The sequence below is a fragment of the Pseudorca crassidens genome, chromosome 9, assembly GCF_039906515.1.
Source record: "Pseudorca crassidens isolate mPseCra1 chromosome 9, mPseCra1.hap1, whole genome shotgun sequence".
Taxonomy (NCBI): Eukaryota; Metazoa; Chordata; class Mammalia; order Artiodactyla; family Delphinidae; genus Pseudorca; species Pseudorca crassidens.
This window is the reverse complement of record NC_090304.1, coordinates 6,306,718-6,321,986: the sequence shown is the minus strand read 5'-3', so window position 1 is coordinate 6,321,986 and position 15,269 is coordinate 6,306,718. Positions and strand designations below refer to the sequence as shown.

At 54.7% G+C, this 15,269-nt stretch overlaps 1 protein-coding gene across 5 annotated transcripts in view; it reads right to left on the bottom strand.

Moving 5' to 3' along the window:
* Nucleotides 1–4,208: 4,208 nt before the first annotated feature.
* SPTBN2 (spectrin beta, non-erythrocytic 2) overlaps nt 4,209–15,269 on the bottom strand; it is a 38,834-nt gene continuing 27,773 nt past the window's right edge. For 4 of the 5 annotated variants that reach the window (XM_067748200.1, XM_067748197.1, XM_067748198.1 and 1 more), the window contains 18 exons: nt 13,854–14,117; nt 12,417–12,641; nt 12,073–12,162; nt 11,461–11,721; nt 11,251–11,381; nt 10,837–11,041; nt 9,833–10,207; nt 8,899–9,143; nt 8,665–8,803; nt 8,299–8,383; nt 7,736–7,932; nt 7,260–7,402; nt 7,095–7,170; nt 6,961–7,011; nt 6,306–6,526; nt 5,878–6,051; nt 5,380–5,422; nt 4,209–5,051 (listed from right to left, as the gene is read on the bottom strand). In XM_067748200.1, coding sequence (XP_067604301.1) covers nt 4,818–5,051; nt 5,380–5,422; nt 5,878–6,051; nt 6,306–6,526; nt 6,961–7,011; nt 7,095–7,170; nt 7,260–7,402; nt 7,736–7,932; nt 8,299–8,383; nt 8,665–8,803; nt 8,899–9,143; nt 9,833–10,207; nt 10,837–11,041; nt 11,251–11,381; nt 11,461–11,721; nt 12,073–12,162; nt 12,417–12,641; nt 13,854–14,117 — 3,159 coding nt within the window. In that variant the 3' untranslated portion in view covers nt 4,209–4,817. The remainder of the gene's footprint in view (nt 5,052–5,379; nt 5,423–5,877; nt 6,052–6,305; nt 6,527–6,960; nt 7,012–7,094; nt 7,171–7,259; nt 7,403–7,735; nt 7,933–8,298; nt 8,384–8,664; nt 8,804–8,898; nt 9,144–9,832; nt 10,208–10,836; nt 11,042–11,250; nt 11,382–11,460; nt 11,722–12,072; nt 12,163–12,416; nt 12,642–13,853; nt 14,118–15,269) is intronic. The other variant, XM_067748199.1, reaches the window with a different exon arrangement.

Here is a 15,269-nt window from a genome sequence, read left to right as displayed (position 1 = left end):
TTCCCTGCATCGGCAGGCGGACTCTCAACCACTGCGCCACCAGGGAAGCCCACTGTTGTGGTTTTTTAAGTTGGGTTTCTTCCCTGTGTTCCAGGACAGACTTCCACAAATAGAGTCTGAACCTGCTGTCGCCCACCTTCGTGCACTGTGTTTCGGGTTCTGTCCTCCTCTCCAATGCCCCAAGTTTTCTGAGGTCACCAAAACTAATGTCCTTTTAACAGTTTTCACCCTTCTAAAATTTTCATTCATTCACCATCCTTTTCTCCTGTGTTTTTATGCTGTTCCTCCTCATAGCTCTGACTATACCATTACATCTCCTTCCCCCCATCTATTTCCCTGTTCTTATCTATTCCCTGTTACCTCCCTTCCCCTTCCCTCATAGGCAACCAGTAAATGAGTTTAGTGTGTATTACTTTGTTTGTTTGTGTTCTTGCAAGTCATGTCTTTTTTTAATTGAAGTATATTTTTTTAAATGTCTTGCAAGACATGTCTTTTTTTAAAATTGATTTACAATGTTGTGTTAGTTTCTGGTATACGGCAAAGTGATTCAGTTTTATATATACGTATATTATTTTTCGTATTCTTTTCCATTATAGGTTATTACAGGATATTGAATATAGTTCCCTGTGCTATACAGTAGAACCTTGCTGTTTATCTATTTTATATACAGTAGTTTGCATCTGCTAATCCCAAACTCCTAATTTATCCCTCCCCCACCTTCCCCTTTGGTAACCGTAAGTTTGTTTTCTACAAGACATGTCTTTTTAGTGCACATTTACTTTTTCCCTTTAATTTAAAGTTTTATTGTGGAAAATTACAAAAAGGCACAAATAGAGAATATTATGCACTCCTGTGGACCCCTTACTCAGCATTGACAGTTATCAGCATTTTGCTGATCTTATTTTGTGTAGCCCCTCTACTTTTTGTGTGGGTGGGTGGGTGGGCTGGAGTTTTTTAAGGCAAATCCCAGACATAATGTCATTCGCCTGTAAGATTTTCACTAACTGCCTCTAAAGCATCAGCTCTATGCTATGCTAATTTCATCTAATATTTATATTTAAAATTTTCCTAGATTGTCCCAAGTATCCCTTTTTACATTTGGTTTCTCCTAATATGGATATAGACAAAGCCCGCCCATTGTTCATTTGGGTTAATTAATTTTGCAAATGTTTATGTAAATTGTGTTGTATAGCTCACTGTTTCTCTTTTCACTAAGCACTAAGTTACCGTGTGGTGTCTAACTATTGAGTAATACTCCACAGTGTGCAGCCACCATGTTTTGCCTATCCTTATCCCAGCATAGGACACTCAGGTTGCCTCCCAACTCCTTAGTGTTGCTATAAACAAGGTTGCAGTGGACATCCTTATGTTAATTCTGAGCGCCCTAATGGTTTGGTGTGAGAATTTGAGGGGAGATAAGCCCAGGGGTGGGATTGCTGGGTTGCTGGGTCATAGGGTATACTTGGAACTAACTTGTCCAAGTAGTGCCAGGTTGTCCTCTGGAAACCAGTCTACCCTCCCACCTGAGGGGCCCTGCATCTCAGTGTCTCTGCCAATGTTTGCCATTATCCAGTTGTCTAATTTTGGGCAGTATAATAGGTATAAAGTGGTATATCATTGTTGCTTTAATTTGCATTTCTCTGATTACTAATGATTCTAAGCATCTCTTATTTCTCTGAAGTGTGGGAGGTTGACTCTTCTGTAACTTCCCTATTCGTATCTTTTCCCCATGTTTCTTGTCAGGTTACAGTCTCCTTTTTGTTTGCAGGATTTTCTTGTATGTTCCAGATATTAATCTCTTATTGGTTTCAAATATCTTCTCTCATTCCACCAAATTATTAACTTTGTCCATGGAGTCCTTCCTTCACTGAACAGAAATCCTTACTGTATTTTTTTTTTTTTTTTGCGGTACGTGGGCCTCTCACTGTTGTGGCCTCTCCCGTTGCGGGGCACAGCCTCCGGACGTGCAGGCTCAGCGGCCGTGGCTCACAGGCCCAGCCGCTCCGTGGCATGTGGGATCTTCCCGGACCGGGGCACGAACCCGTGTCCCCTACATCGGCAGGCGGACTCTCAACCACTGTGCCACCAGGGAAGCCCGAAATCCTTAATTTTTTTATGTGATCAACTTAATCAATTTTTGTCTTAAAGTTTGTGCTTTTGAAGTTTTGTATAAAATGTCCTTTTCCATCCCCCTGAGTCACAAATATATTCTCCTACATTTTCTTCTATTAACATTAATGTTTTTACCTTTCACATTTAGGTCTGTAGTCCGTTTAGAGCAGTGCTGTCCAAACAGAAATATAATGTGAACAACATATACAAAATTTTCTGGTAAACACATTTAAGAAATAAAAGGAAACAGTTGAAATTAAATTTAATATTTTCAAAATCCAATATAGCTAAACTATCTCAACATATAATCAGTATAAAAATTATTGAGATGTTTTAAATTCTTTTTTCTCCTCTTCAGTCTTCAAACTCCGGAAAACATTTTACACTTACAGCACATCGCAATTTGGACTAGCCACACACCAAGTGGCTAGTAGCCGCGTATGGCCTGTGGCTACCATACCAGATAGCACAGATCTAGAGTTCACCCTTGGAGGTGGGGTTAGGTAAGAACGCAAACATTTTTCTCTAAATAATTAATCCATTTTTATCTGTCCCTATTTCCCCACTGATTTGTGGAAGCCGCATTATTGTATTTTTGTGCTCTAATCTGCCTCATATCCGTCACTCCGTTCCATTCTGTCATCTCTCCTGGAACTTTCCCTGTCTTCCACTCATTCCTGAAGGTGTCTCCCAAGACTTGCTTCCTGACCTTATGCTTATGCTTATCCTCTTCTATGTCCTGTCCTTAAGGATTCCTGGACTCAGGTAGCTTCAGCTACCATGTGTCCATAAATGCTCAAACCATATTTTTATTACGTCTCCATTCACAATGTCTGACCGCATTCTGCAGGACTGCTTCACTTGGCTGCCCTATTTACAAGTTAAAATGATAACTTCTCCATTGGTTCCTCACGCCCATATACGTTTCCTTCTAAAATCTCCAGTTATTGCTTTCTCTCCCAACCCACAGGCTTGTCACCAAGGAGGACGAATACCCAGATTCCCTGGGCACGCCGCAATGCGTGATTTTCTCTTCCTTCATACGGTGGAGATGTTACAGTTATACCTGAAGAACAAAAGAAGGTGTCTGTGTAGTGCTGATGTATTACTCCATTTACTCCCACGACAGATTATTCCAGTTACATTATCCACATGTTTACTTTGGCATACTGAATCTGCTCTTCTTAAGAGAAAGGGATAATTATTCTGTGTACTATCTGGTCTACCACAACTCATGTTTGGAAACGTTCTGGGCCTGCACACACCTGACCCTGTCTTTGTCACGGCTGATGACAGTCAGGGTCTGCTCAGCCAGGGCCCTTGGCCGATTATGCTAAAGATGGGGCTGCTTTCCTGGAAAGACCTCTGAGCCCCAAAAAGAAATGGTTGTTTGTATATGGGAAGCAGTGAAAGAACAAAGCTTTTCCTATAGGAGGCCACCAAGGCAAATACTATTGCCCTGAAACCTCCAGTTGCCGAGCCAGAGACAAGAGGGAAAGCCCCCTGCTCCTTTTTTTTATACTTCACTGGATCTAAAATACATTCTCCTGTGTTTTCGTTTACACACTTAGGATGTATCTCGTGGCTTCCCAGGGTGATCTCATTCTATTGGTCAGTGGATTGGGAACCTGTTACTTATCTGATCCCTGTCTGAACTCCCTCGATCCCCTGTTGGGGTCCTCTCTATTGAGACAGAAGGTGGGGGTCAGTAATCACCACCTACATGCTCCAGTCTCCGCTGTCAGGCTGAGCAGTGGCTGAGACTAGGCTGTCTTCCATTTTTGAAAACAGTTGAGAGAATCACGAGTGAAGAAAGTTGTGCACCAGGGAAGCAGTCATTCACTGCCTCCATACTGCTTGTTAATATCATGGTGAACGTCTTTGGTCTGAAAAGAGGTTTGACATTGGTCATCCCAGCAAAGAGGAGGTCATTGTCATGGGGAAATGAGGAGACTCACAGGATAATGTGGTTCTTGGCGGGATGCTGGGGGCAGAGCGGGAAACCTGACACACAGGAGACCAGGGCCAGAAGGAAGAACAGGGGCATGGGCAGAGAGGCTTGTGGTCAGGAAAGCAAAGACACCCAGAGGCAGTAAGAGAAGCTGAGCTGTTTAATCACCTCCTTGGCCAGACTCAAGGCCGTGGTTGCCCCTGAACAACTCACACCCGGAAGCTGTTGAGAGTTGCTGGAGATGGAGGGGCTGCTTGAGTCAGAGGATGAGGGAGGATGGGAAGGGGGAGCTTCGGCGTCTCTGACCTGTCATCTGGCAATCTTGCCCCCAGGTCCTGCTTCAGCTCTGAGAGGTTCCTGGCTGGTCCCCAGGGGCAAGGACTGGATGGCGTGCCCTAGCTGTGGCGGGAGAATGACCCCGAGGCAGGGGCAGCCATTCCCCACGTGGCCTATGGAGAGGGTGCTGTGCTGTGGTGGGGATAGAGGCGTAAGGCTAGGGGAGGAGGGAAGAAGTGGGGGAGTGGAATTGGGGGTTGCCTGGGCCCCACCACCAGTCTGGAATTAAATAGCAGAAGAGAAGGGTTGCCCTTGGGGACACTGACTTGTCTCCAGAGACAGTTCCTGGTGATGGGTTGACCTTGGCAACAGACCCTAGCAGCAGGCAGTTGTCCTGACAAGAGGGTGGTCCCTGTCGACGGTCCCTGGCAGTTTCCTGGACAGAGGGAGGCAGCTGGCCTGGGAGTCTCGCCCCCAACTACTTGTTCTTCTTGAAGAAGCTGAAGCGCTTTTCTCGCTCTCGTTCTCTGCCATCCTTGCCGCGAAGTACGACAGGTCCCTCCGCCCCGACCGGTGATACCGGGGGCATGGTCATGGCCCGGGTCATGCCCCGGGTGGCAGTGGGCACCGCTGGCTCTTCAGGCTCTCCAGAGGCCGAGGACGCAGTGGCAATGGCTGCATTCACCACCCTCAACCACGAGCTCATCTCTGCCTGCAGTGGGGCGCAGAAAGACAACTGGTCAGCTTGGAGGATGCTATGTTTGGGTGGCTGGCTCGCCCACAGTGGGGAAGTGGAAGAGGAGGAGGTGGAGATGACTGCCTCATCTCACTGGAGAAAAAGACCCCTTTAAGGGAGGGAACATGTTTTGGTGTGGCCTTCACAAACATCCAGTTGGCACATTGTGGGTTGTCTGATATCGAAGAATGAGACACTTCAGACAAGGAAAAAGAGAGAGGCGAGGGAAGAAAGAAATGTGCATCTGGAGGTTCTAAGACTTCCCAGAGAGAAGGGGGACACGGGAGGAGAAGGGACAGCTCACCTCATCCTTGGCCTGGAATAAATATTCTTTCCCATCCTGTAAGCTGTTGGGAGAGAGAGAAACTTCAGGGCAGAGCTGAGACTCTGATTGGCCAGATCAGGGCTGGTGAGAGCTCACTATCACCCAGAGACCAGGCTGGAGAACATGCCCGGGAACCTCAGAGCCAGATCAGACACGTTCTGCACGTTCTTCAGATTCCCGGGACTGTGCCAAAGCACATCCTTCCTGATTGGCTGCCGAGGACCAGGGGCAGGCAGGGGCAGGCCCCCGGAGGTACCTGGAGACAGGGGAGCGCCAGCATCCTGCCTCAAGACCTCCCAGGCAGGATAACTTTTCAGCTTGACAGGCCTGCGTCTTGGTGCTTCGGCTCCCCTTAGTGTGGAATACAGCCAGATCCCCCGCCTCTCCCTCCTTGACCTCTCTGTCCCCTAGTGGCTCCCCTGTGCCTTGTATCACTGTGACCTTCCCTCCCATCCCGAGGGCACGTTCCATTCCTACCCCAGCTTGAAGACATGCTTGCGCTTTCGATAATCAAAGGCAACGCTGCCCTGGGCTCTGGCCAGGCTGACAGGCACTTCTCCGTGGTACGGCACTCCTGCACTGGCTGCCTTAGCATCCTTGTAAAAGCCAAGGCTCCCACGCCGCAGGACACAGTACACGTTCTGCCATGACCTGGGAGAGACATGGTGCAGGTGACGAGGAGGGGACGCAGGTGACCGACTGGACTTTGAGGGGCCAGGCATCCTGGGAACAGCTTGGCTGTCATTGGGCCCATCGTCTCTACACCCTCCCGGCCCTCACCTGAGGCCCCACCTGCTCCTGAGTCCTACCCCCCACCGCCCCAGTCTAGGAAGAGGTTCTGGGCAAGCCTCTCCAGAAGGCAGGAGCCGCAGAGGCCGCAGGCACCACACGACCAGACCCGGTACCTGTTGGCGGCCTTCTTGCCAAAGGCCTCCATCTCCTGTTTGCGGCACAGCAGCCCCTCCATCTGTTCTTGGGCAGAGAGCTCCGGGCCGCGGGTGGGCAAGGTGGCAACCCGGGCTGACTCGGATGACCTGCTCTGGGGCATTATAGGAGGGGTCGGGCCCCGTGTCCGGGTCTGCTTCTCTCCCCGTGGCCCATTGGCCTCGTCCCCAGCACCAGACCCCTGTGAAGAAAATGGTGTCTGTGTCAAAAGATAAGATGGGGGTTTCCCTGGTGGCGCAGTGGTTGAGAGTCCGCCTGCCGATGCAGGGGACACGGGTTCGTGCCCCAGTCCGGGAGGATCGCACATGCCGCGGAGCGGCTGGGCCAGTGAGCCACGGCCGCTGAGCCTGCGCTTCCGGAGCCCGAGCCCATGCTCCGCAGAGGCCACAGCGTGAGAGGCCCGTGTAACGCAAAAAACAAACAAAAAAGATAAGATGGGAGACACCTAGCCTGCAGGTCGCGAAGCTGGAAGTCCATGAGCTGGTCTTGCCACCTCCACGTTTCCTCTGAGTCTCTGCCCTCTCCTGACCCCGCTGTCCCCACCGCCCAGCTCACACCCCCATTTCATCCCATATCTCCCAGTTATCGATACCCACACCTCCAGGAGAAACTCACAGGCCCTTCTGGGAAGCTGCCCTGCTCAAGTCTCTGTTGTTCCACCAGGGGCTACAAGGACAAGACGCTGTAAGCAGATGTGCAAGGGGAGGGGCTCAGATTCTGATGGGGGCGCTTGGGGCAGCAGGAGTCACCTGTGGGGCTTCCGCATCTGTGCAGACGCCGTTCACGCTGGCTGGCTGTGAGGGTGCTGGCAGGCGGGGCTGGGCTCTGGAACGGCAGAGGTGACAGAGAACGTGAAGTCTGTGTGTTGCTCTGGCTCAGGCCCCACTTCCTCCCCGAAGTGTCCCACCTCTCACCTGTCCCAGGTAGCATCGGGAGCTGTCTGGCTGTCCAGCAGGGCCCCTTCAGGCACACTGGCTGTGGGCTCTGGGGCAGGGGGCTGTTTCCTCCGTTCCTCTTCCTCCCTCTTTCTTTTCCGCTCCTTCTCCTGCTCCTCCAGCTGTCAAAAATTTCTGAGGTCAGAGCATGGAAGGTCCCAGGCATTGGGGAAAGCTGAAATGTCTCAGCTCTAGTCTGATGAAACAGGAAGAATGGAGACTATAATTCCAGATGAGGGCGGGGATTAGGAGTTATGGGGGGGATGGTGTCTCTTAGTGCCACCCAGGGAAACGGATGGCTCCTAAAGCTGAGGTGACAACAGGGCACTCTTGGCTCACATCTGGGAGACGCTGGGCCAATGGGAAGAGAAGAAATGCCTTCTTCAAGCAGGAGAGCGCGCGGAGTCTGGGGCAGTGGGATGGGGCCGGTACTCCTGGGGTCCTGTAGCCCTCACCGCCGTGAGCTTCTCCAGTGCGCTGAAGCGCTCCTCCCAGGCCACTGCGGACTTCTGGAAGGCTTCGTGCCGCTTGATGAGGCTCTCGACTTCATCGACTGTGCAACCCAGCTCAGCACTTCGCACCAACGGCTCCTGGCTGCACAGCCAGGCCTCCGCCATACCTGCATCTCTCCCAAACACGAGCACCTCCAAAACTGCAGGGATTGGGGGTTGCAGGGAGGTGGCAAATCAGGGTGGGCAACGACAGGGTATTATAGCCACAGCAGCTTCGAGCACAGGGGCACAGAGAAAGCCACTGCCCCAGAGCAGGAGCTTAGGGCAGAGCCAGGCAGTGCCAAGGGTGGGGGCCTTGAATTCCATGCCCCAGATTCCTGGTCTCACCTACTCTGGAAACTACAGGGTGCAAGACCCCCAGCCGCTCCCTCACTGCCCAGGGCCTGGAGCCGGTGCAAGACCCCCAGCCGCTCCCTCACCGCCCAGGGCCTGGAGCTGGTGCAAGACCCCCAGCTGCTCCCTCACCGCCCAGGGCCTGGAGCCCTCAGTTTCCTACAGCGGCTCACCAAGCTGCAGCCAGTCCATCTTCTCCTGCCACTTGTCAGCTGTCTCCTGGCGCCGTGCCTGAAGCTGAGACAGCTTCTCTGAGATCTGGGTTGGGGCGGGGTGGGGGGGGGGAGATGCGAGTTAGCACCCAGAGGGGCCTTGCCAGGGTCCCTGGGGGTCTCACATGGGGGAACCAGTGATTTCTGATTTCAAGAGGCAGACAGTTCTGGGAGAAAGACAGAATGGGGAGATCCCTGAACAGCACTAAGGGGAAGGTGAAAGGTTTCTGCAAAGAAAGAATGAAAGGAAGCAGGAAGACTCAGAGGAGAAATCAGCATTCAGCCCTCCCCCGTGAGGGCGCCCGGCTACGCCCAGGCCTCACCCACCTCCTCAGCCGCGTAGTGGCTCCTGGCGAGCAGCCCCTGTCCCATGTCGATGCAAGAGGAGAAGCGGTCAGCCCTGGCCTCTATCTCCGCCTTGATGCCTTGGTGGTTCTTGATGACCAGGTCTGCGGAGGAAACATCCCTGGGGGCACGGAGACCACATCACCCGCTGCCCACAACCCTATCCCGGCCACCAGCCCGTAACCCCCGGAGGCCGCCAGGCTCTGTGGGCCTCACCGGGGCCGCTCCTGGGCATCCATCTGCAGGTTCACTCCGTCCATCCACAGCATCAGCTCCCGGACAGCCTTGAAGAAGCGGAACTTGTCCGTGGTGTCCAGCAGCAGCTGGCGGCGGGCAGCAGAGCTTCCCTGAAGCTGCGCCCAGGCCTCGGCCACGGCCTGCATGTGGCGGCCGATCTCCTCGGCCTTGTCTCCAGCGTAGGCCTTCTGGAGCCGGTGGCCGTCATCCTGCACCTGCTGGGCCTGCCGGGGCCCAGGTCAAAGTCAGGCAGAGTTGGGAGACTCTGAGGGGCTGCAACCTTCCTCAGTCCTGACCTCTGCTCAACAGCTCCTGCCCATTTTACCAGCCGGAGAAGCAGGGGGAGGAGTGGGGGGGGGGGTGCTGGGAAAGATGAGAGCTGGAGTCCAGAGTAAGCCCTGTCATACTCTGCCCTGTAGGGTCTTACCAGGGGGCCTGGGCTTAACCTGGGGATCAACCCTTTAAAAGGGTCACTAGCCGGTGAGCTTTCAGAGGCCTGTCCAGCTCGTGGGGGACCTCAGAGATTGCTAGAGTGAGATTTTCGGCCTGAAGAAGGGACTTCGGTGGGGGGCCGACCGGGTTTAAATGGCTGCGGGAAGGATCTATGCTTATTTTGTGTAGGTCTAACATCTGAGTGGGACCAACAGATGGGTTTTAGTACACCATGAAGAATCTTCTACCCACCAGGACCACGTGAAAATGTCACAGGCCCTCAAAAAGCCTTGTCATTACAGGTGTGGACGGGGTGGCTAGATGTCCCCTGGCCAGAGACGGTTTCCTGGAACCATCCTAACGTCATCCCTACGTGGCCCTGCAGAGGATGCGATCCCTCCAGCCTCCCCATGTTCCCCACGGAGTCTCCTCTAAGCCCCCTCATCCCTCCCCCCTGCCTCCACCCATGCTTGAGTCAGACCTGGGCGCTGAGGGCCTGGATGTCGTGCTCAAAGGCACAGTGTCGGCGCTGCAGGGCCTCGGCAGCGTTGAGGTCCCGGCCGGTCCCGTCTGGAAGCTGCTGCTGCTTGTGCTGCACCCGCGCCAGGGCCTGGCGCGCACCGTGCAGGAAGCGCTGCAGCTCGTGTGCAGCTGCCAGCACCTGACCCCGCGTGTCCAGCAGCTCGAGCAGGTCAGCCCAGGCCTCGTTGAGACTGTCCTTCCACTCAGCCACCGTGGCCCGGGCGGCGTGGCCCCCGGCGATGAGCCCGTTGGCCAAGGCATTGGCGCTGTCCACGCGCTCCTGGCCGATCGTGCTCGTGTCCCGGGAGAACTCTCGGAATTTGTCCCGGAGCATCTGGCAGAGGAAGCGGTTGCACGGACAGCACTGTGATGTGGTCCCTGACTTGCGGGGCAAGTCCTTTCACCCCAGACTGAGAACCCACTTCTTTCCCTGGGCCACATGGGCCAAAACAGATTTCTTCAGCAGGGCCGAGTTAGGCAGCAGAAGCAACTGGTTCCCACTGACCCTGGATTTGACTGACACGCCCAGCCTCCAGCCCCCAGCAAAGGGGTACTTGGAACCTTGAGTCTTCAGACAAGGATACCCTAACTATGGTCCATATTTCGGCACCAGTGAGTGTCCAACCCCCAAACCGTGGGGAGGAATCTCAAGTCCCCAGTGTACTGGTGAGGTCTACTGGAAAACAGTGATCGGTCATTTCCTTTTGGCCCGCGTCTATGCGCAGCCCCACGTCCTCCTTCCTGCACGATTCTCCCAATTAAATATCTCAGAACCCAGAGGACAGCGTCTGCACGACCTGGTCTTGCACCCCTGCCCCTTGGTGCTCCGCCCAGGATGAAGTGCTAGTCTCCCAGGGGCCCTGGTGGACAGCCAGACAGCACCCGATGCTATCTGGGACAGGATGAAGTGCTAGTCTACCCTTCCCGGAGCCCACCTGTGGCCGCTGTCCTCCCCGCACTCACAGTCACGTGCTCGTAGTCCTGGCCCAGCTCGTGCGAGGCTGCCACCACCTCGCGCTCCTGGATCCACTGCTCCAGGTCGTCCAGCTCCCGGCGGAGCTGGCACAGACGCAGGTGCTCGTGCAGGCGCTCCCGCCGCTCTCCCGCCAGCTCCTTCAGGCTGGCGTACAGCTTGTCCACCTGGGCTTGGCGGATCGATATGCGCGTGCTGCGGGGGAGGGGAGGACACACTGCTCTGACCCCTAGTCTATCCCAGAGAGTCCTGCCCCCCAACTGCTTGCCAAGTCCCTGCTTCTCCAGCTTTCTAGATGGTCCTGTACACATGCAGTACGGAAGGCTCTGCAATCTCTGGGCCTTTCTGAAACTGGCTCCCCTCTCCCCCAGGGACTGGCCTGGGGGTCCAGGTGCTATGCTCACCTCTCTGGGTGCTCGTGGTCAATCATGTCTTGGCTGCTGGCTGCCAGCTGGTGGATGGTCTGGGCGTAGTCGGCCAGGGCTTGTTCCAATACCTGATGCTTCTTCACCTCTGCCTGGGCACTCAGCTCGTCCTGGGGGAGGGGAGAGTGGCAGCAGAGAGTAGGGGAGGGGGGAGGAAGGCCGTAGCCTGAGCTCTGGTCTGGCTCTCACCTTGGCCTTCTCCTGGCCCATCATGTGTAACTCCTGCTCGCCCATCCAGGCCTCTGCCTCCGCGGCGTCGCGGTAGAACTGCTGGGCCCGCAGGGCCTCCTCCAGTCGCTTCCCTCGAAGCTCCAACTCGTGGCCCAGGCGCTTCCACATTTCCTGTAGCTCAGCCAGCTCCGGGCCTGCTGCCGCCGCACCCAGAGCGCGCTGTCGCTCCGTTAGGTCCGCGATCCGCGGCTCGTGGCCCTGGATCTCCTTCTGCAGGGTCTGTCCGTGGCGACAGAGGAGGAGACGCTGAAAGGCTTGCCGAGGGACCCCCTCACCCGACATCCCCCCCTTACGCTTACTCAACAGCAAGCCCCCCTTCACACCATTGTTTCTCATCCTCCCTGCGTCCTCTCACCTCCCCTCTTTTCTGGCCCATGACGCCCCTTCAGTCCACACGATCTCCCATCAGGGGAACCCACCCTCCCGAGGTGAGGAAAGGTGAACCACTGAAGTCTAGGGTTACACCCAGCAACCGGGGGAGCCAGAGGAACCCCAGTTCTTAAGAAAACACACTTTCAAGTCTGGGGAGGCTCTTGGGACCCTTTCTTCCGCCTTTAGCCTCTGCCTCACCTGGTTTTTCTTCATGAGGAGCTGGACACTGGGCAGGTCCCTGCCATGCTCCATGGAGCTAGCCACGGGGAGCCGCTCCGTCACCCACAACTGGATACGAAAGTGGGGGTTAGTGGAGGTCCGGAGGGCAAAGTCCGAGCTAGGGGTTGGATAGTGGGGACTCCTGGGGGAAGGTTTTCTAGGGCTCCCGGTTCTGGGGCCAAGGGACCTAGAGGGTGTCCCTAGAGGGTTGACTTTCAGTGCCAAAGGGAAGAGAAAACAGAGCACTGCTGGCATTCCCCCCAGCATCCAAGAAGGAGATTAGAGAGCCAAAGGCAGCCCCGTCCCAGGCGCCGGAGACTCACGATCTCATCCTCCACGTCCCGGTGGAACTGGTGCTGCTCGCGAGAGGCTTGCAGGCGCCGGCAACGCTCCTTCATGGGCTGGCACAGGGCCCTGAACTTCTCCTCCACGGCCCGCGAGGTCCTCTCCACCTCCCCTGCACCCTGGTCTTCCTGGGCCAGAGCTTTTGCCTGTGCCTGGATTGCTTCCACCTCCTTCTCTCGCACAGCCATCTCCCTTTCCAGCATCTGCCAACCGGAAGAGGAAGGAGGTGTTATCACCGTGCCTCCACCTTCAAACTCAGCGGAGACACTGGTCTATATCGAGCCAATCATGAATTCTTATCCCTGGGGCTCAGCCCAGGGAGAGTATCTCTTCATGGCCTACATCAGTGGATCTCAAACTTTAATATATATGAGAATCCAGGGGGTGTGAGAACTGTGCTAGCTATCAATTTACTGTCTCTCAGTCCCCAATCCATCTCAGGTCCAAGTCCATCTTTGCCCATTTTGAGTCACTGGAACTGGACCCTGTAAATATTTCTCCTTTGCCAGCTGGTGCAACACTAGGCCTTGTCCGTAGAGGGCGCTGGAGGGACACCTGGATGCACAGGCGAGGCGGAGGCTTCTAGCTACGGTTCCAGTGTGCTTTCCTTCTTGCTCCTACGGTACAACTGCCCGCGGTGTGCAGGAGACCCGGTGGCCCTCACCCTCCAGCAGGTTTTGCTGGCATCTCAGTGGCAACTTCCTGATGGCCAGCCTTGGCCTGCCAGATTCAGACCTGCTCTGGTCTGTGACACCCCATCAAATTTCTACGCCATCCAGCGGGCCTCTGCCTTCACCAGTGAGGTCTGAAACTCAGCCTTGGGGTAGGAGGAGGGCATCCCATTCCTTCCTGGGCGCCCCCTCCTCAGTCCTAGAGGCAGTAGCTGCTCCCTACATGTGCTATTCCCGCATTCTTTAGACCAGCGGTCAGCAAACCCCGCCCCTGGCTGGGTTTTGTAAATCAAGTTTTATTGGCACACAGCCACACCAGTCTTTTACGCATCGACTACGGCTGCTTTTACCCGAGGAGGACAGAGTTGAACAGTTGTGACAGAGACCGTATGACCCTCAAAGCTCAAAATACTATTTGGCCCTTTACAGAAAAATGTTTTCTGATCCCTGTTTTGGAGTTCTCTTTACCCCACTGGCAGGTAACCCTCTTTTATTAGTTAGTAGTTCTTTTCACTAAAGTTTCCTTGTTCAAGTTTGAGTGTGGTTTCTGTCTCCCGACTTTACTCTGACTGACACACACTCCCAGAGATTCTGACATTGGTGGCCCGTGGAAGCCGCCTTGAGAAATACCAGTGAAGACGCTGTCTGCGAGGGCTGAGGATGGTCTCGTGAATCTCAAGAGCTACTGACTCCCCCCTCGTTTCTTCTGCTGTTCACCAGTCCCACCAAAGGCCCGCCGTGTACCTGCTGCTTCTTGAGCAGGATGTTGACGCTGGTGAGGTCCTTGCCGTAGTCGTCGGAGTGCAGCTGGGCCTGCAGGCTCTCCAGCCAGCTCTCCAGGGCAGAGCAGCTCTGGGCAAACAGCTCAGCTCGGTTGGCATCAAAGAGGCTGCGGGCTTTGGCCTGGGTGGTGGTCTCCAGCTCGTCCCAGCGCCTGTGCAGGTCGTCTAGCTTCTCCCACACCAGAGCTTTCAGCTCCGGCTTCTCCAGAGTCAGCTCCCGCCCTTCCTGGGTGTGGGACAAGGAAGGGGTGTCAGAATTAGATACCACTGAACACGAGCCGATAGCAGAACAGGGACCTAAAGGGCAGCAGAGACCTGAAGTAAGGGCTATCCTACCGAGTTCTTGGGTGTTCTCCAAGCTTTCTAAGCTCTCCTACCCTCACTGCTGAGTAAATCCTACTCCTTCCTCAAGGTCCCATCAAACCTCGTCTCAGGGCTTCCCTTGTGGCGCAGTGGTTGAGAGTTCGCCTGCTGATACAGGGGACACGGGTTCGTGCCCCGGTCCGGGAAGATCCCACGTGCCGCGGAGCGGCTGGGCCCATGAGCCATGGCCGCTGAGCCTGCGTGTCTGGAGCCTGTGCTCCGCAACAGGAGAGGCCACAACAGTAAGAGGCCCGCGTACCACAAAAAAAGAAAAAAAAACACAACTTTGTCTCAGTTAAGAGGCCAGTGCGCTCTCTCCTTATTTTGAGTTCCCTGGTGCTTGTGGTTTTCAGTGTCATATTGCACGTGCTATTGTGTTATCGGCCATCATTTTGTGTTTCTCAGCTCATTACCTCTCACCTGAACTACGGCAAGTGACTCTCACCTGGTTTCCCCACTCCCAGCTCTTCTGCTTGAGGACTTTGGTTTCTGGGGAGGTGAGGGCAGCGTGACTTGATCTGTACGCAAGGTGGCCTGGAAGTGCCAGGGAGTTATGCCCCCAGAAGCAGTCCTCAACCAGCGACAGCCAGGGCATTGGTGGACCAACGCTGGGAGTCCTTGCTTTGGTTGGGATAACTCATGCATGTTCCACACCGTCGCCCAGGTGTCCCATGAGGACTGAGTGCCAGGTGCCCACTGGGGTGACTGGCATGGCAGTGGACCCTTCACTGACTACCTTCCCTTCTCCGCCTCACCTCCCCACCCGCTACTGGTATTCCTGTGATCACCTCCCGTGGAAGTGGCCTGCACCGGAAGCCTTGCTTCTAGGGGAACACAAACCAAGACACTGCCTTCAGGCCAGGATGAAGAGCACCACTGGGGAACTTTACCAACCGTCGGCACAATCCACTCTGATGCACAGTCCTTATGTGGTGATCGGGGCTTTTCATGACCCGGCCTGGCAGGCTTTTCCCACCTTTCCTTCCATGGCCGCTTCATGCATTCTGTGCTCCTG